The 21,879-nt window shown below is 31.4% G+C and overlaps 1 protein-coding gene and 1 non-coding gene across 12 annotated transcripts in view; one reads left to right on the plus strand and one right to left on the minus strand.

Moving 5' to 3' along the window:
* Positions 1–8,676: 8,676 nt before the first annotated feature.
* On the plus strand, positions 8,677–8,795 carry LOC115034517. Its single transcript, XR_003839880.1, has one exon. It is a non-coding gene; the product is annotated as a 5S ribosomal RNA (ribosomal RNA).
* A 431-nt stretch (positions 8,796–9,226) lies between these two features.
* The window catches only part of LOC100167590 (aryl hydrocarbon receptor protein 1), a 58,241-nt gene continuing 45,588 nt past the window's right edge, over positions 9,227–21,879 (minus strand). For 8 of the 11 annotated variants that reach the window (XM_016808842.2, XM_016808843.2, XM_008190388.3 and 5 more), the window contains exons 4-12: positions 21,756–21,874; positions 21,595–21,684; positions 17,739–17,960; positions 17,367–17,557; positions 15,090–15,196; positions 14,055–14,196; positions 13,212–13,745; positions 11,190–12,275; positions 9,227–10,444 (exon numbers count right to left, since the gene is read on the minus strand). In XM_016808842.2, the coding sequence (XP_016664331.1) occupies positions 10,141–10,444; positions 11,190–12,275; positions 13,212–13,745; positions 14,055–14,196; positions 15,090–15,196; positions 17,367–17,557; positions 17,739–17,960; positions 21,595–21,684; positions 21,756–21,874 (2,795 nt within the window). In that variant the 3' untranslated portion in view covers positions 9,227–10,140. The remainder of the gene's footprint in view (positions 10,445–11,189; positions 12,276–13,211; positions 13,746–14,054; positions 14,197–15,089; positions 15,197–17,366; positions 17,558–17,738; positions 17,961–21,594; positions 21,685–21,755; positions 21,875–21,879) is intronic. The other 3 variants (XM_029491546.1, XM_029491548.1, XM_029491547.1) reach the window with 3 other exon arrangements.

A 21,879-nucleotide genomic window follows, 5' to 3' on the forward strand; every position in this document is an offset into this window, starting at 1 on the left:
ACTTTAGAGTAGGTACATCGTATATCTTACAAAAGTGAACATGCTTATGTAGTTAATAGTTATGTTCATTATTTGGCATGGTTTGGCTTTTTGGCTTAGGCTCCTATGACATCTGAACCGTGGTTAGGAGGCATAGAAATTACTAATATTATAATTAATATAAACCTGAATCAGTCAATAAATTAACTTTTAATAATTTTAGATTCTGAGTGAAACGATGAATGTATTGATTTTACAATGATGTGTGTGTTTTTTTTTATTTTTTTTGTGTCTGTCATCACCTTTTAGGATAGTAAAAGTGCTTAGATTTTCTTCAACAGTATCTTTCTGATAGGAAAGTGAATTTAGTAGGTACTTTGGAGGGTCGAAAGTAAAAATGTTCCAGTAATTTTCAAAAGCGCCGTGAAAAACAAAAGAAAAATTAAGGAAAAACGGGAATTTTTACGCAAAATTTGTTTTCGGTGTAACTCTAAAAAAATGACCGTAGATACTTGAAATTTTGACTGAATGTTTATGTCAACATTTTCTATACACCATGCTTTTTTAAAATATTTTAACTTATTTTGAGCTGTTTAGGAACATTTTTTTAGTTTTTTATTCTATAAATATCAATAAAGTTTTATCTGTTGGGCCAAAAAGTGTAAAAAATTAATACAAGGCTTCTGATATAATGTTACAATAGCAGTTTAAAAATATTAAAAATACATAGGCACAATTTTTTTTTATAAGCATTTAAAGATCGAATTTTGATCAAATTTATCAAATTTAAAATTGAATAATTATTTCGTAATTCAAAATTTATAAAATGTTCAACTTTTATATCAAAGGATTGAAAATTTAAAACAAAATTCCACGTAAGTATTTAATTCTGTTATCAAAAAATCTAAAAAATACATAAGCACAGTTTATTTTTATAGTCATTTAAAGCTCAAATTTGGATGAAATTACATATTAAAAAACCTGGAATAACTATTTTAGTTATTTTGTTGTGATTGTATAATATTATTAGTGGGTACTTTAAACTTCTAAAGTATACTATTATAATATGATAGTACCACGATTTGTTGTTGATGTGATTATTTTGGAATTTATTATAGATACCTATTATTGGTCAATTTTTTTTAATACCACAGATAAGTATATAAATATATAATATGTTAATCTTATACGTACCTACCCAGACTGACATACCGTCTTCGCTCAGAATCGTTTTTCTTATGCAGTGATATTTTATCATTGAATTCAAATTAAATGCTGTCCATTATAAAGTGACCCATTTGTAACCTACTGTACAGCAGAGCGACATCCACTTACCCACCTTTTTTAGATTGTTTTTATTGGGATAAAATATATTTATTTATGATTAAACAAAAACTGTAAATTTATTGTTTTATACACGTCCTGTATCTTGGATCCTGATATCTGTTAATCATATATTCGTATGCCTATCCTTAATAGGATAGGTAGTTATTGTGCTTAACAGATAAATGATTTTCAAAGTTAATTATTTTTTATTCCAATATTACCTAGGTACTCTTTACTATTTCTTGAAACTTTTAACATTCTTCGATATATTGGTTGGCCACGTTAAAATATAAACTCTCTATAGTCCTATATCTAATCTTTTATTTTCAAATGATCTGTCAATTTTCTAATTTACATACAATAGTTTTTGAGTCTATATATAGTTGACATAAGTACAAAGAAATATAATTTTTTAATTTCCATATATATTTTTACAATTATTGTATATAGTATTTAAACAATGACAACCATATATAAATACAACAAATATTAGTTTTCCGTTTGTCTATACAAAATTGGGCCTATTATAGAAAAAATAAAAATGAAGTGAGAAAAGTTTCTAGAAAGTATTTTATGTAGGATTTTTTTTAATATATTTTTATTTAAAAAAAACAATTCAAAAAGAGATAAGAACCAGCATGAAAAAGTTCAACGAAAGTTTTTAAGTTTTGCTGCCTACTTATTGAAAATTAAACATCAACCTAACCTAACCATGAACTAGTACTATAGGATAAGCTCAAGCGCGGATCCAGAAGGGGGTGCTGTAGAACACTCTTTGGCCTGTTTCTTCCTGGAAAACAAAATATACTCTACACAACATGTATTTTTCAGTAGGCTGATGAAATTTCTTAACAAAATTGGTACCAAAAAAAAAAAAATGATAAATAATTTTTCCCAAACGGAATCATCATTTTGGAAGTATTATATTTTCGAATCCTTCCAAAGTTTGCCATTTTACATTTTTACGTATACATGCATGCGCAAAACATTGTACTTAACTGTCATGCGTAGCGCTTATAACGAATTTTGTTTAATTTTTTACGTATTTTAACGAGTTAAGAATAATGGTGAAATCACAATTTGCACAATCTTATTTCTACAACACATTAAATTAGGATATTAAAAAAAAAATAACCGAATTAATCAAAATATTATTTATATAGGTACACATCGTAACCAGTACTATGACTATCTTGTTTTAACTGACCTATGTAGTTCAGCGTGTGAAAACGATGGTGAAGTCATAATTTGGAGGTCAGACTTGGTTTTAAAGTTATACCTAATTAAAATGTATATAGTATTTTCATCATTTCGTATACACCCGACGCAGTCACTATTGCTCACTGTGGTCACTCGAACAACTAAAATCGAAAACATCCTTTGACTTATTATAATTATATAAAACCACCTTGGACGGGTTTTGGACTTCAAATAACTAAAACTTCAGAACGCGTATGATCGTAAAATCGCAAACCTTGGAAGGATATATAACTTTCAAAATAATTATTTACGTAATTTTTGTTTGAACCATCGTTCTAAACTCGTTGTAATACGTAGGTATGTCTCAAAAAAAAAAATGCAGAGGAGCTAAAGTGAATTTATGCCATATTAAATAGTGTTGTTTTTAAAGTTGAAATATTAAGCACATTAATTTTGAGGACTATACCTATGGAGTATACAGAATACGATACCTTAACCTTACCACTCCCCATAAAAAAATCCTAGGACATAGATCCGCCACTGGCTAAGTTTACAATCTCTAAGACCTTAACGTCCTAATAGAGGATTTATCATTAAGAGCCCGTTTTACAATCATAGTTTAAACCTCGGTTACGTTTGAACCACTGCTTTTACCGGCCGAATTCGGTGGTTTAACCGGAGTTTAACTATTGTAATACAGGCCCTAAAAAGGTTTAACTATATAAACTAATCGATGGGTATCGGGTGATTATCCTGAGCTTATTCAAAACTCTTTGCTTTCAGTCCCGATTATTATTTTATTCTCTATACAACTCTGTACCCCCGTAACCGGCCAATTTATAGGATGATGCATTGATGCGCATTGTCAACGCGGATCAAACTTTTATTTATTAATTCAATCTAGATGCACTTTGTTTTATTTACCTATTACGTACTACCTGTCCCGCCCAGCTTTGCCCGTGCAAAAAATTTTCTTTTTTATATAATTACCAACATATTTTATATTATATTCGGTAAACTAATTCGATGGAGATCTGCAACAATTCGCCTGTAGTGGACCGATAGTATATAATATATACGCAATAGTATAGGTGTATCTCGGTTTGATTGTATCTTAGTTTTAGTTTACCTCAGTTCATGGACAAATTGGATTCAGTGTAACTAGCTTTGTGTAATAATTCGACCTAGATGGGCAGCTGCAATTTTCGGAAGGGATTTAGACACTTGGTAAGTATTTTTTAACGTGGTTTAAAGTAGGTACCTACTTAGCACTTATTCTCTAAACTTTTCTGACATCTCTAAAAACAAACTCTGAGATTTTTGTCAAATTCAATAGAGTAGTTTTTGAATATATATAAGCTATAGGTACACATACGACATACCTATATTTTTAATTTTAAGATATAGACATATAGTTTCTAATCAAGACCATGTAAACGCGACGATTTGCTACATACTTGTACAGTTGTACCTGATCTGCTTGAGTAACTAATGGCAACCATTTATCTATTTACTATAGCTGTATCACCAGCCCGGGAAAAAATGAACACACCTAAAATTCGGTGCTTATAATAGATAAAGTCATAAAGACAATATGCATTTTAACTAATCGTGATAGTAATATAAAAGTTGAAACTAATTTTTTTCGATAACGCAATTTATATAATTCAGCTAGTCGTGGCATAAAAATAATATGGTGTTTTCCATACAACTCTCATGAATTTAATATTAAAACTATGTTTGTAATACAATTTATATTAATTTGTATGTTTTTAATTTTGGCCAATCTTTATTTACGACAAAGTGCGTAAACGATTATATAATCTGTGCATAAACATTTTTCGCAAACAACAGACATTAAAGGTATATTTCAAACATAAAAACGGATTACAGTTCAATTACTGAAATAAAGAATAAAATCGCAACTTCTTAAACAGCAGTAGGTATTCGCATTTTCTTAAGTAACAATAAAATTGGAAAAAATAGATCACTCAGAGGAGTATTTGGAACAATTTTGCTGAAAAAAATCACTAAATTATTTAAATGACACGCTAAAAACCCGTTACCTGTAATTACAAAAAACCCTCTCCTCCCCCCACAGCCAAAAAAATGAAAAAAAACAAACGACGTGCGGCGACACTCAATAAAGTATTTCGAACAACTCTATGACAAAAATTTAAAAGTTTCAATAGTATCGTCAGAAAATTGGTACATAAAACGGGCCTATTATTTTAGTTATATATATATAAGGATATAAATATAATATACATATAATATACATATATTAACTCAATATGCACTTTTGTTTTGTAAATTTTATTCTGTTAAATTTGCTAACTATTATCTGTACTTTTGACTATGTAGACCATTTTAAACTGTATTATAATATATTGTTACCTATCATAAAATTTTAATTTGTTTTCATTTCTTATTAATAATTTTTATGCTGTATTGTAAAATTCCGTTTGGCGTAAATATAAAATAAAAATAATAATATAAAAAACATATTATAGGTACTCGCAGACCAGCGCGTGGTAAGAGATAATATCTTGTAACTACCTTCTAAATTTCCGTCATAAATTTTGAATGTTTTTATTTAACTTGTATTAAGCCGACGACAAAGAACGATCAATGTTGTAGAAGGTTTCAAATTTCAATATAAAACATAATATTCTAGATAAAACCGAAAATACTATTATACAGATAAGGTGTGATCACTGATCACACACGTGTCAAACCTCCGTCCCCAAAAAAATATATTGCTAATTAAAAATGAGTTGAAAATATAGTTTGTAAAGTAATAATTACTTTACCTACTATATTATACTCATAAATTCATTAGTCTTTATACTCTTTACAAAAAAAATAACGAAATCAGCGTATATTTTAGAGAATTGACTTACCATTTAGAATTACACAGTTATCCGAATGCTGATGTAGTAAACTAAATTTACAACAAATATGTTGTTCATATTTATTTTTATTTTTTAAGACATTTTACTCACTCAAAATAATAGATAAAAGTACACCGGACCTAAAAAAACAAGCGGACAAACATCCGGACAAATAGTCAAGATTCGAAATTAAATAAATACCTTTAAAAATAATGGATACAATTACAATCACATTGTACAAATATATACGTTGGACTTAAAAAATAATGGACAAAAATACATTAATACATTGGACAAAAATGTATATGGATCACAACCAACTGTTGGTCGTTGGACTAAATAAATATTGGACTTTATATATACGACAAATATTTTTGTAACTGTCTAAAGTTATCAAAGAGTTGGCTGTACAGTTTACGTTGATAAGTCATAGTCAAGATATCTTCTTTTATACATACAGATTCAATTGAATAATTAAAAATCCAAGTTGGTATAATACTGCTCAAACCCATGGCCCATGGATACGTATAATTATCATAAGTTGTAAATAATATCATATAATGTTCATAAATCATAATGGCGTTAATTGAATGTTATATATTCGATTCAAAGTTTTAATTCAAAAAATATTTAAGTATATTTATTGAGAATTCAAAATATGAGTAGGTACCTTTTTTAAAAATGTTAAAACAGTTAATATCTAGAACTATTATAATAATTTTATTGCAGATAACTACGGGTACTTATTACAAGAATAAGATTGGAATAATAATCCGGGCTCACTGCACCTACGTGTTCTGTCGTGTCCAAAATTATAGCTTAATCAAACTCTGGAAATTTCTGGGTAGATCATGTCGTGGTTAGTGAATGATATCAATATGGCCTATCTGAAGATGATGAAACATTGAAACTCACACGACATGACAGAGCGAATACGTAGCTAAAACATAATAAAGCAATAGATTTTATTTTTCTTACTATTATTAGGTAATATAAAATATATTTCTATTAAAATCTCTAGAATAAATGTCTGCTCTAGTGAATATTTTATTAAACTATTTGGTCTTTGACTGCAGCGTAGACGGACTAACCTATTATAATGGACACTGTATAAAAGCAATTTAAAACATTCTCTTGTTAACATACCTAATAGTATTCAACATATTTTATTATTATATTACTTTCTTTATTGTTTATTTGCGTTTCACTATTTTTTATTATTTTTATATTTGTTTAAATTAACATTTAATATGATTTAATTATTACATATTAGGCTTGATTATTTTTACGAAGTATTTGATTTTAATTAATAATAATTATTTTTTAATTGTTATACCAAAATTGTTTACAATTTTAAACTTACAACAAAAATCCTAAAAGTAAAATAAATGTTTTAATATATACAGTGAAAAAAAAACACAAATAATATAATTATAAGTAGATTATCTCGTATTTATATAAATAAAAGGGTATTTAACCCCCCCCCCCTTTTTTTTACATTTTTTCATCTATTAAATGTATTATTTATATACGAAAACTGTAAAAAACTTGGTTTAATTTATACTTAACCCCTTCACCCATTTCATAATCCTAGCTACGCCACTGTTTATACCTATATTCAATAATATAATTCGTATTATAATCTATAACGTATACGATATGTCGATATTAATATAATATGATAATATTTTATATATTTTTTTATAAATTGTTATCGTTTGATCGTGATAACGCGGCGTTGTAGATAGGCAACTAAAGTTATTCCTTTGTCGTCGGTCTGTTTATCCGTCCAAATTAAATAAACCCGCGGCCTGTATAAAAATAATTTTAAAATACATAATTCGGTACCAGGAGTGTACGAGAAAAAAACGTTTTTATGATGCGGCCCGCCAGCGATAGATATATGGCGTACGGGTCAGTTCCGGGTGTGGAAAAATATATTGTTGAGTAATAGTTGCTTCAAGTATGTAATCTGAATAGTACGGCATAAAAAACGGAAACCGGTCTCGAGAGTTGGTGAGAACGAGCGTGGCTGAAAAGCGAGGTATGTCCACAGATCACGAAATCCCGATGTGTTGTTTGAGGCGTCAAAATAAGCTATTCTTCCTTTAAAAAATCTAAAAAACGTAAATGTCGTTTTATAAACTATTTTCAATCCCTTTCCTTTTTTTGGCGAATTTCTTATGGCACTAAACTACCTAGCTTAGTTTTGAAGTTGGCTCGGAAATCCCTCCACCAAAAAATTCAAAAAAAAGTTAAATTTGTTATAAAAACACCAACAACAATTATATGTTGCCAACACCTAAGTTTGAAAAAAGTACTTAACATTATCCAAATTTGCTTTCTATCAACGTATAGATTGCCATTTGATAAATACTATACTTACTGCAGTTTGAGACATCAAAAAAATCTTCTTCCTTTTAAAAATCTAAACGTAACGTAACATAAACGTCGTTTTAAATACTGTTTTCAATTCCTTAATAATTAAAAAAAACTATTAGATAAATTATTATATTTTGATATCACTCAAAAATTAACAAAAATATGTGACCCACTGATTGAATATGTATTGTCGAAGTGATTTCTCGAGTTCGGAAAAACCTATACTAAGTTTATATTCAAATAATAAAAATCTTCTATCATAAAAAAAAAAATTAGTATCGTTCATCCCCGTAATATTATTGCAGTTTTTTTTGTTGATAGAATGTTCGTGTTGCCGTCACAGCTTAGATAATTATCATGTTAAATTTTATAAAATGTTTAATCTTTCCTATGAGGATATGAAATAGTTTTTAATACTTAAGTAGGTACATAAATAAAAATGTAGAAAAATTTATTTTTGTAATGTTTGTGAATTAGTGAATGTTATTCGCAAGAGCTTTGCAAAATAATTGTTCTTGGCATTTAGAAGTAGGTATTGAATCCGATTAGTCCGAAATCTCAATACCTCAAAATTATGAATCAAACCACCCCCCCATGATTTGTCTTTCGGGACGGCCCTGTTGCCAACGACCATACCACGTTGAAATTACTCTGTGGGTACCTAAATCAATAAATATAATTTTGATTTTTATACTTTTATTGATATTTCGTGTTAAATTATCAATATATTACGGTAGATAATTCATATCATGGAGTATTTAATATTTAAATTATTCAATAGTTGATCCCAACCACGATTTAGTACTATCATCTATTTTCAATCGTGATCACAACAATAATGTCCGTTCAGATTGAACAATAACACCTAAATTATATAAAATAACAAAATTTGGTCGCCAACGACCATACCACGTTGAATACACCAGTTCTCGTCCGATCACTGAAGTTAAGCAACGTCGGGCGTAGTTAGTACTTGGATGGGTGACCGCTTGGGAACACTGCGTGCCGTTGGCATTCTTTTTCTAATTTTTTAAGTAGAAGTTTTTGAAAAATAGTCATAACTGTAAATAACGTATTAGATTGCTGAAAAATGAGTCTATAGTATTTTGATGCTAGGACAGATAGTTTTTAGAATAACAATATGTATGAGATTATAATCAATTCGGAGTAATTGACAATACAATTAATTTAGTATCTTACACACAATTGCATCTATACGAAACAATCTATTCGATTAGAACGCATTAATATTTTATAAAATGATGATAGTCTTTGGTAATTTTAAATTAATAATTTATAATAAATAATTATGTACAAAAATAAATTACAAATGGGTCAAAAATAACAAAAAAAGAAAATATTACAAATAAATAAATTGAGAAGATTCAATAGATAGGTAAATTATGTATACAATATTTTTACAAGCAATGTAATGTATACATGTATTAAAATTTATAATCTTATGATCTGTTCGATAAGAAAAAACTTTACATGTCGAAGCGATCGAAAATAATTATTACTGTAAAAATACAAACTAGGTTATGTCTACGAAACACAGCGCGAATAGATTTTCACAAAAATTATAATATTATTATTGTAGCCTATTCGTATCACAGAAACAAACCATTAAACTAAAATAAATCGATTTTACGATGACAAACATAAAAGTTTTAAATATAAAATAAGGGAGTGGTTTACGAAAACATGTTTTGATAAAAATCAGTTTTTGTGCAATGAATTACATATTAAAATAGACGAGCAAAAGTCTGGAGAGAAATATAAAGTTAGAAATTATTTTCATAATGATATCATTTAGTAGGTACATAATAATATAATATTTTATATTAATGAAATAAAATCAACATAATATTGTAGGCCGACAAACAACGATTTCAGTATTATAATTTGAGGTGTACCTACGTCATGTAGTGAATCGGAAACCCGTTTTAACCGCCGTAAATAATATGATAAGTACGTACCGTTGCCTCCCGGTGATAATATCACTCGTCGCGCTATAAAATATCATCCCCCAAAAAAAAACCTTTCGTCCGAACACGACCCAAGTGGCGTATCGTCGAAAAGCTAAATTTTACGAATACATCTTGAGAACTTTTAAAATATATAGACAACTTGGTTACCTATACATAAGACATAACATAACGTATGTCAAACAGTATAATATTACATTATTAAACGAGCCGGCCAGTACGCTCATTTTCGTTACAGTTTCCGTACACGGTTGCTTCGAGCTCGCCCGTCGGGGATTCTATGTACTGATTTGAGGGGGAGGGGCGACGGTGCTGGTTTCCCCGTCGTTTATTTTTTTGGTGTGCTGTTCACTGGTTTAACAGCGTGTTGGTCACCTCCGAGATGGACAACAGAGGACTGCAGTCCTGTGATTTAACCGGGACTGAGACGGACTCGGGTACTGCGCCGGCGCCGGCATTACAGCGGTTTGGTGGTGAGCAGTGTGATTGTACAGATGATAGTAGTTGTTGTGATGGTACGGATCGTGATGATAGGCATCGACCATGCTGCTGCTGCTGCTGCTGCTGTTGCTGTTGCTGCTGCTGCTGCTGGTGCTGTTGTTGTTGTTGTTGCTGCTGCTGTTGGTGGTGGAGGTGGTGTTGTTGGTGGTGTTGTTGTTGTTGTTGTTGTTGCTGCTGAAAGAAATAAAAATCGACGTGGTCATTGTCACAATTAATGTTATGCACGTGTTTTTGATCATCTTTCTATCGTCTAAACTAAATATGTGATACATTTTTTACGTGCTTTATATCAATTTATTTATATACGTGAAACTTAGCTTTTCAGATAGTTATTACACGGTTAATTATTCTGAACTTGCAGTGAAGTACATTTTTATTTGTTTAAGGCATACCGCTTTTTTGTTTAAGCAATCGTCAAACTATTAATAATATCCAAGTTTAAGTATCGAAATCATAATCATAATAAATAGTAAATAGAATTAAATGTACATAATATTTACGTATACCTATTTAAAACTAATATTACTCTGAAAATGCCTTTGAATGAATTAGCTTAAAACATTTTGTTGTTGTTCATTTTTATTAAGTACTTTAAAGTAAGTGTTCTGTGCACTATTACAAGTTATAGCATTTATCAAATATTTATTGTAAACAATAAAAATATAATTGTATACTGTTTAGTGTTCAATGATCGTATAATTGCGGTAAAGCATGATTTATGCGCAGCGCGATCGGATAAGAAAACTAAAAACAATTAATTTCAAGAAAAAATCCCTATTATTATTTAAAAACTTAAAACACATGCGTTTGCTGAGACCTCGCTTCGAGTTTTTCATGTTTTTCATGTTAATATAAAATGATTTGATTTTTGGATTCGATCGCATTGCGCACGATTGTGCTCAAAGATAAAAACACTCACTGGTGGTGGTGATAAGCATAGAAGTGGTGCGGTGGAGGTGGTGGTGGTGGTGGGTGCGCGTGCGGGGGTGTCCATACCTCAGGGCCCCCGGTCATATGATGCTGCTGATGATGATGGTGGTGATGATACTGGTTTTGGTGATGGTAGTGATGGTGGTTAGCGTATGCGGCTGCCGCTGCTGCAGCCGCTGCAGCCGCCACCGTCGGACTAGGCGGTGTGTCAGGCATGTCCGCTTGTTGATGAGACTTGCAAAGCTGGTCGGCCGGACTTCCGGTCGGTGGCTGTTGCGGCGCGGGTGGTGACATTTTCTTCCTCTGCACGTACGGCGACGGTGGATGGCCGTTGATCTGCGGTGACGTCCTCGGATCACCGCCACCGTCGCCACCGGCACTACCACTACCTACATTCCCAGTAACGCTGGCACCACCACCAGCACCACCGTTAGCACAACCAGCACCACCTCCTCCCGTTCCACTGCCACTGCCGTTAACACCGCCGCCGCCGCCTCCGTTATTATTATTAACACCGTTGCCGCCGCCGCCCGGCGATTGGTTGGGCGGCGACGACGACGAAGAGTCCCCAACACACGTGCCCCACATGAGTACCGTTTGCCTGGGGACGTCCGAATCAGACGATTGCATTCCGTATTCGGATTTCGAGTCTTCGATTTTCAGACCATTCGGCACCGGTGGCGAGGAGCTTTTCGTGCGGAACTGAACGTCGCATAATGGCACCAGGTACGGTAGACCGGCGGCGGCGGCGGCCGTGGAGGTGTCCATATGACATTTTCCTATGTTGTCTTCACCGCTCTGTTGTTGCTGCTGCTGTTGCTGGTGGTGGTGATGATGGTGGTGTAGGTGCTGCTGCTGTTGTTGCTGGTGATCCATCGACACTACTGGTGGCGATCCGTATAGCTTGTCACCACATTCTCTGCCACCTACAGTCGCTGTCGTCACCGTGGTCAGCTGATCGTATGTGGGCAGACCACACTGCACGGGTCCCCTGGGACTTATGTCTAAAAACCCATTGCCCATGTATGGTGTAGTGGCCGGATTGTGGTATTCAGTGTAATAGTTGCCCAAAGGCCTGCAAAATTAAATAACGTATGTCATACAATAATGAGGAATAAAAATGTCTGGGAAGATTCACTAAGAATGTTCACCTCCTCTTTATCCTTTGATAATGAATTTATTCGAATTCCGATTATTATTTGTTTTTAGTACCTATAGGTACTTAACGAATATATTTTTAAAAACTTGTAGATTTTTTTATGTAATTTAAAGCTCGGCACGTTAGGTTAGGTGGCGATACAAACTAATTTTTTTCTAATGAAAAACTTCTATTGCTAGTTGCTACTGCCAATAGTTATTACTTTATTAGTAAATTAATTTTAGTGTAGGTATCTAAATTAAATTTAGAATGAGTAGTTTTTGAGTTGTTTAAATAAAATCTGTGTATTAGTAATATGTTGTCTAGTATTTATAAACACATGGGCAATTTTTACAAATTACAATATGTTGATAAATTATTATTAATTATTTACTAGCTGTTTATGATACACTAAGTTAAATAACTCAATAGAAACTATTTACTCAAATTTTGATTTAGTTTTTTCAATATTTTTATAAAAACATCTGATAAACAGTAAAAAGGGTTTTATTTTTTGAAAAAAGAAGCTTGTATCAAATGATAATCTTGAATGATATAATAATCTAAGTATTCAAAAAAATTGTGTTTAGCCTTTAAGTATTTTAAAAAATTAAAAAATCAGAATTTGAATAAAATTATTAGATGATAAAGAGGGGGAGGGGGTGACCATGCTTAGTGAATTACCATGTAGATAATATTCCTACTATATAGGAATAGGTATATCTCGATATAACTATAGTTTTATTAATAATGTTATATGGTAGATAATATACTATGAATGAATAGACAGATTTATTGATTTATACACAACGTGTAATATAAAAACGTTTGGTTTTTTTATAAACTCAATTATTACTAAACATTATATCTTACCTATACTGGAACAGGTTGTCTGTAGCCGTTAGGTACGGTATTCGAGTGTCGTAGAGGGTCTGATGGAAATTTGACTGATGGTATCCACCGTTATCAGCGACTACTGCCCCGTTGTACGGTCCGGCCGAGTACAGCGCCGCCGTGTTTAGGTTCGTGTAAAGGACGTCGGCGGTCGGCGGCGGTACGGATGGCAACGAAGGCGCCTGGACGGCCGCCGGATATTCGACGGCCACGGTTGCCGCCACCGTTGGTGCAGGTGTCGCGGTGCTCGCCGACAGTTTCCGCTTCGTCCGGCATGTCGACAGAAAGTCTCGTAGGTGCGTTTTGTACCGGCGCCTAGGCTGCGACGGTTGTGTTTGACCAGCCGACCCGGTTGTACCGGAACCGGCAGTGGACGCTGCGGTGGTGGACGTCGTCAACGAGCCGGATAGTTGTTCCGAGTCACTGAAGTAGCTGTTCGTCAGTCCCGCGTCCAAGTAACTGACCTTAAAGTCCATGGTCCGCTTGCCCAACAGATCACGGCCTTCTTCTTCCCTATTTATGGGGCATACGAGAAAATGATGCTATATTGCCTATATTATATATTGTTGGTCTATAGTTTAATAAATGCCATGGGCGCATGGCGTTTACGCTCAACTATTAATATATACCAGTACATATACTCTGTCCAGCGAGAGAACATGCCGCGGACCAATCTGTTTTGCTGCACATGACACGCTGTCATAGAGTAATCGGTTTCGATAGTAGGGTAACGCGGGGGGAGGGGGTGCGCAGAATTGGCGTGTTCTCTCGTTGGTCAGAGGATATATATATATACCCTTATTAGTTTAGATAGATACTTACATTAGAGGCCTGTGCGTGCCTATCACAAAGTCAGGTTTTGAGTTTTTATAAACCAGTCTGGAACTTGTCTGTAGCCATTGCCACGTGCCCGGTTTGGTCTGCACCCTATATGCAATCATACCTGATGCTCCAGTCTTCAACACTGAAAAAAAAAAAGATAAACATATTTACTATACTATAGGTCTATCACATGATGGTGCGATTCTGTGATAGACTAAAATATATCGTTATAATTAAATACTGATTATGAATTTGAATATTTATTTTTTAACTTTGGACAAGATAATCTATTATGTTATTTGCAGTGTAAATTCGTAGATGTGTATAATTTTGTAAGTTATAGATACCTACATCTACGTGTACCGGACAATAATCGTTTTTTAGTTGCTACTAAAATTATTTTATCATATATTTTTAAAGCACTTAAAATTTCTGAAAAAAAAAATATTATATTAGGTATTGTTGTTAATATTTTATATTAATGTTATATACTTTGATGTATATAATATTAACCAATACGTATTATGTAAAATCAAAATTATTGCATTCAAAGTTTAGTTAAGAGGAAGGAAACGGCAAGCGATACAATCCGCTTAGATGAAATGAGGTTTCTACAATTATAAGTAAAATCAATACAATGGGCTAGAAAAACATGTTAACACTGAACATCTTTGTTAATAACGTATTTAAACATAGTACCATGTTAGCTAATAGTAATAATAGTAAAAATAATGACGAATTGACGAATGCTATAAATTGCTACCTACATACTAAATATCAACATATAGTCACAAAATATATTTTGTTATAACGCACCTGGACTGAGATATCGAGTTTTTATTACGAGAAAACCTATAGTAATTATAAGCTTAGATTATGGGCTACTAAGTGAAACACAAGTATTAGGTATCACTGTATCTGAGGTATCTGGTATATATTACCAATTACATATTTACTATTAACGTAAATTATATTATATAAAGTATTGATGTGTTTAAATATATAATATGAAATATCCAGTATAAAAACACTTACGTTCTTGATGGGCGCTGGCGACGTACGCTAAATCATCATAATGGACTAAGTCGTATCCTCCCATATTAGCGAGTTCGGAATCACAATAACCTAATAATAACTTGCCTCTGAAAAAAATTGTATGTTCAATTGCATGTTATAAGATCATTATGAATCATAATTATTATTCATTCATTAATTTATCATTATTAATCATAATTTATGATTAATTATATAATGCGACACAGCGAAATTCTATTATCTCACAATGCATTAGCTAGCGTTTTTGAACTTTTAACAATTATAGGGAGGTTATTTCCGTTATTGGTTTGTAGGATTTTGCAACACTATTTGCTTTTAAAATTAAAAATACGTCAAGTGGAGGTTCAGCTTAGAATCTAAAATGTACCTTTTTATGATTGACCTATATTGTCAAGCGTCAACCATAATATGCTTACGAAGTGATAACAATAAGATATAGTGAAAAGGCCATGGACCAATTGCGCCAAAACAAAATTTGTATTTTAGGGTCAATATACCAATTGCACAGTTTATATTTTAGGGTCAGTGTACCAATTGCACCTCTTATATTTTACGGTAAATATACCAATTGCGCTCGTATTCAAATTTGCCGCCTGGCGGCTATCTTCAAATTTAGAAATATTGTTTTTTGATCAATAATTCCACCAACATCAACATAAACACACTAAAATGCTTGAAAATTAAAAACGTATTTATTGATCAATTGATTACTGGTTAGAGTGACTTGTTATAATACATTTTATAATGGTATCGGGAATTTTATGAAACGTTATTATTATTACGGAAATTTGATCACGGAAATATGCATTTGAGTGATAGACGAAAATAAGTTATCATTATCATACATTTTATATAAGTGACGATCAAAAAGTAACTTGTTAAATGTGAAGAAAAAAATGTTTATTTATTTATATTATATACTAGCTGAACCCGTGCACTTCGTTGCCCATTAAGTGTACCAACTATATGTGACTCAAACTTTGTTCAATTCGTTATTTAATATTCGGTGTATGGTTTCAAAATTAATCTTAACTTTTCCGTTGCCCGGAATAAAAATTCTAATTCGCAGCAGTACATTGTCAGGTAGGCAATCTACCTGCGGTAGATCGCGGACCTCGTGCTGTATGTACGTTAGTGTATGATTTAACTCTAAAGTATCAAAGTTATACCAAGTTTGTCGTATTCTACCTATGGTGGATTGATATAATCAATTAATACAAAATCCTAACCTAACCTAACCGTATTAAAATCAGATGAATAAACGCAAACGTATACAAAAAAATTCATTCAAATCGGTCTAACCATTTAGGAGGAGTTCAGTCACAACACACGTACAGTAGAATTATTGGGCTTAGCAACACATTCTGCGATTCATTTTTATATTATATGAAATCAACAAACATGCCCGATTAACCAATAGCAATCAATATAATATAATGCACTGTTGCGCCACTGTTGTATTTTTGACATACAGATTTGAGATTTCCTACCTTTCCGGTGGATTTTCCTAAAATTTTATTTCGTAAAAACCTTCTCCTAGAAGTTATGATTATCTTAAAAAAAAATTAGAGTTAAATCGGACCAGCCGTTCTCGATTGATGAATTGTTATACATTTTTGTCTCCATATATATAATATATATAGATAGATTATGTATTACTACTCGCATAAAAAATGTATAACTAACTTATAACTTTTCCTTAGGTATTGTAAAATGTTTTGAGCGCAATTTGTCTATTGACCCTAGAATGTATAAAGCGCAATTGGTCTATCGACCCTACAATTTTTAGAGCGCAATTTGTATATCGACCCTAAAATGTTAAGAGCGCAATTCGTATATGAAAAGGTAATTTTAAGCGCAATTGGTAAGCTCCCAGTAAAAAATATCTTTGTTTCTTATTTTTAATGACTTTCAGCTTTGAATTATGTAAATAAATATTTTCAAAACGTTTGTGAATGTTAAAAGATTAAAACAATTTCTCTGTTGTATAGGTAATATAATATTGGAATAACTAATGTTACATGCGCTTTATACTAAATAACTTTTTAAATTATGTAAATCATTTTTGAGGAGAGTAAATTTAAATTTTAAAAATATCATCATACATCATATAATATATCCGAATATATATATCTGCATGACTGCATATTATAACAAACACACAAAATAAAATAATGAGGTATAATATAATTATAATTTTAAAGTTTATAAATTATAAATGAAATACACTAGAAACTTAATGTATATGGCACAAACCTTTGGTCCATAGACACTAGGCTGAGATCTAGTTTATGTTTACTCTTAAACATGACTTCCTTGTGCGGTATTTCAAGTAAAGAAGGTGGCCCGAATGGCGTGCATAGCGCGAAAAGGCCCAATGGTGGTGGTTCGTCTGACTTGCGGTTTTGGCCATGAATTACTTTAATCCGTCCGCGGACGTCTAGTCTCTATCCATAAAAAAAAATTAAAAACTGTTACATTTATTATTATCGTATTATTTCACAAATGAGGAAGACACGACAAAATGGGACTGCGTATATAATTACGGTAATTGTGTTAATATGTTATATTATATAATATTATATGTTATTCATTATTATTATTGTCGTTTTTGTAATTTTATTTTACCAAAAAACCGGAAGTGTTGTCCAACAGACACCGGAAACGGATGGTGAAACTACGCTGCAACAGACGGCCGTTATCCGGGTGCAAGGCCTCGTGCAATGTGATGGACGGAGACGGCGACCCCGGTTCCGTGGGTATGGCCGAATTCCACATGAGCTGTCTCTGCAACTCTTCTCGGTCCTCGGAATGCACTAGTTCGTAGACTGACTGGTGAACGATATCGGACTGTGAAATCAAACCAGACAATAGTGTTATGACAAGAACATAGGTCATTTATAATATACAATGACCACAAAAACGTGGAGATCTTGAGAAAGAACATCGACGTTTAAAATATCACTTTTAAATCGAATTTTAAATGCCATATTTCAATACACAACATAAATACCGTAACGTAAAGTATTTGAAGTACCAAATTATATTTAAATAAAACCATTGAACAAAAGTAAAAACATGCCATACACTATATTTTTGTATTTTTGTTCTTATGTCGTTTTTTTAGTAGAGACTATAATAAAAATACTTTGAATACAAAATTATTTTTTTTGGTAATTCATATAGACAATTTCATATTGCTCATTAATCATTAATGTAGAGAGCGCTACGGAGTTGGTTGTTTAATCATATTGTGTTAAAGTTTCAGACTTTTAAAACATTCACGCATAATATACCACAAGGCACGACATTAAATTTAGGTATACCTAGTATAATAAATGTAGACTATTTTTTTTAGTAATGAGTTCATGAGTATTTATTATTAGTTTTTTTTCAAAAATTGTCAATAGTTAATATATATTTTTTGGGGATTTGATTTTTATTTACTGTGCATCACGTTCCCGAACCTATTTTTAAATCTAACATACAATTATTACTCCCTATACGGTTGGTTAGTAGAATAAGTTTTTAATACGGTCGTCAGTCGTCATGCATATTCAATATTCATATTAATTCATCGTAAAATGTTGGCTCACTTAGGTTATAAAATAAAATAAAAATTATATTTTGTACCTCTACTATCTATATTATCAAAAAGTAGAAAGTATTACAATTGGAACTGTGAGTAATAATAATTACCGGGTTAATATTAAAATGCGCACACAGTTTCAGGAAATACGGTTCACTAACCACACCATATTCTCTAATTTCCCTTTGATTACTCCCACCTCTTACCTGATATCGAGGAAAAATAAGATACAAATCAGTGAATAATTTGCAAAATAAGGCTTAGCATTATTAAAAAATCAATGAAAATTTACGAAAAAGTATTTTTACAAGTGTTCAAAATGTATTTACTTTTTATAATTGTAAGCTACTTTCAATTTGAATGTTTTTTTTTTTACTTGTAGAAAAGTGGATCAACAGTGTTTGAAAATCCGATAAAATGTCTATATTTTCTTTAACTAGTTTATAACACGAACATAGATATTATTCAAACACGTTTCATTTAATCCATGTTAGCTTTGAAATAAATATTCTTAGTAGGTATAATAATCCAGTACTATAGAAATGTTAATACTAATGTATGATTAATAAACTACAACTTCTTTAACTTTTGTTTACAAAATATTTATATTTTTTTTAGGAGAAATTATATTTAATAATAACTAATTATTTTATAACTAAATTATCATTCCAATAAGAATATATTAGGTGTAGCATATTGTATACGCTTGACTAGAATAACCAGCATAAATAGCATAAACCGAGTAATTACCGTATTGGACGTTGGTGTATTTAATTGTATAACCATATTATGGCTTCTTATGGCTTATTCACATTTTTTAATTACTTGTCCTTAAATTATTATTATTATTAAATATAATAAATCCTGTTCTGAAGGGTTCTATCGCTAGGTGGCATTTTCATCATTATAATGTTGTTAAATATTATAATAGTCTACCAATACTACTATGCTATGTACCTATTATATTATAAAGTTATCTTATTTTCTTATAGTGTTGACAAATATAGGTACATTGTAAGTTTGTCTGAAAATAAAACTTATTGGCAGTTAAAGAATAAACCAAGTGGAGCCTAAAATATTAGAATCGTTTTAATTCTTTGAGAAGGTCGTTTAAAAAATGATAAATACTTTGATTACTTTTATTTATTTCGAGGGTCATGAAACTGGTAGCACGCTAAATTTTTATATAGGTAACCGATCGTGTTATATAAAATTAAGTCCTAGAATTAGTTCTTTAAAATAAATGTTACCTAAATTATAAAATACACAAATATTTCCATTGCCCATATTATACAAGGTGTAGAGACTGTTATACCTTTAAAAATTTTGTTGGGGGTGCGTGCATGTACATGTCTGAGTAAACCCTATACTTGGTGTAGCAGTCGCTACGCATTGGAAATATAGGGAAAAGAATATTCAAAGAAAAATATTTAATAACTTTTGGCGGGTAGGTAAAACTATGTCTTGTTAAACCTGAAAAATATGTCTTGGGCGCCTCTGTTAACAAAATATGATTGTTCCCTTTATCGCGTATGTTATTAATTTATTATAGCTTTGTTCACATTCTTTTTATCAATGTGATCTTGTAGTTTGGCTGTTAGGCATCTAGACTCTAGTTCATGAGATAATGGGCAATCGCTTATTATAGTATATCACTTATTATAACTTATATGATTTATTTTTACTAATTAAACCTTTGAAAAGGATAAAATTCGACGTTTTCGTATGTTAATAACCCTCACCATTCCTAACCAGACATTCTAACTTCAATCACCTGCGATATATATTCCTGATATCAATATACAAATTATTCTACATGAGAACGAACTAATTTAAATATTCTACAATCGGTCAATGTTATCTCTAGTTCGGGCCGATCGCGACAGCGATTATTAGGAAAATTAGTCCTATGGTTGTCGTGTAAATGATAGGTAGAGCGGTTGCCTATATTTTATTATTATTTTATATTTTTGTAAATATTTTCAAATTTATAATCAAAGTCCATAGTATAATATGTATGATTGTTAGATTTTCTGATATAATCCATCTACATTAAAGGGGGAATGCATTTGAAGACAATATAAATTATAAATGATTGTGTATGTAAATAATTTGTTTCTATAACGATGTTTATTATTGTTGTTGGGTAATAATATTATTTTCTCATATTGATGTGCAATATTTTTTTTCTTTTATTAATGATCATTATTAGATTTAAAAAGCCTTGTAGTTTTAAAATACCAATTGACATAAAACACATTTAGTTTATAATATATACTTCATTGCATACACCTGAGAGTCTCTCGTTTAATGAAAGTTATGCTTTAATATTATTGTTTTGTATACAAATGTTGTCTACATATGTGCTATAAAATGTTCAATTAATATGTCAGTTAAAAATTAGTACCATAATAAAATATAATTAAAATAACAATAACAATGAAAGTATCTTTTATACACATAGCCACATAGGTATATATTGATATAATATTATATAGTATGATATATGCGTATATAAATGTATATAGGTACTACTTTTTTGTTAGAATACATCTGCATGACCCATTATACTGTACCCACGTGTATATACAGACGCAGCTGTTGAAATGTTACTATAATATTATTATGTATAGGTACCTACTTTCAATTTCCACTACACATGTTTATACCAGCATTTTTAATAAATCTAATATGATTATCGGCTATTAATGTATTTTCCCTATAATGGCTTAAATTATGAGTTGATTAAAAATCAAACGGGTATTAAACTTAACACAGTTATATTAATAAATGAAACATAGATACTTTTTTCAAAATTAACAGAAAAATAAAATTAAAATATACATCGTACGTCATATATATATATATTTAAAAAGTCCAATAAATTTAAGTTACCTGGTGGAAGCCAAGGTAATTTTCTATGGTATGTGTCGCAAAGAAAACTTCCCCGTCACAGGTGAGCATCACCAAAAAGCCGTTTAATGCCTGTATGAGATAATAATTTGAGTAAATATTAGAACCATTGTCACGATTAAATTTCACATTTAATTATTCACTTGTAGGAACATGTCTCCGTCCAAGTACAAATGATGTGGCTCCGGACACGTCCTGGAACGCTGGTACTGGGAGCTGGTAACATTATTGGCTTGTTCTTCTTTGGACTTGTGCATAGTAACTGTA

Source organism: Acyrthosiphon pisum, chromosome A3 (assembly GCF_005508785.2).
Source record: "Acyrthosiphon pisum isolate AL4f chromosome A3, pea_aphid_22Mar2018_4r6ur, whole genome shotgun sequence".
Taxonomy (NCBI): domain Eukaryota; kingdom Metazoa; phylum Arthropoda; class Insecta; order Hemiptera; family Aphididae; genus Acyrthosiphon; species Acyrthosiphon pisum.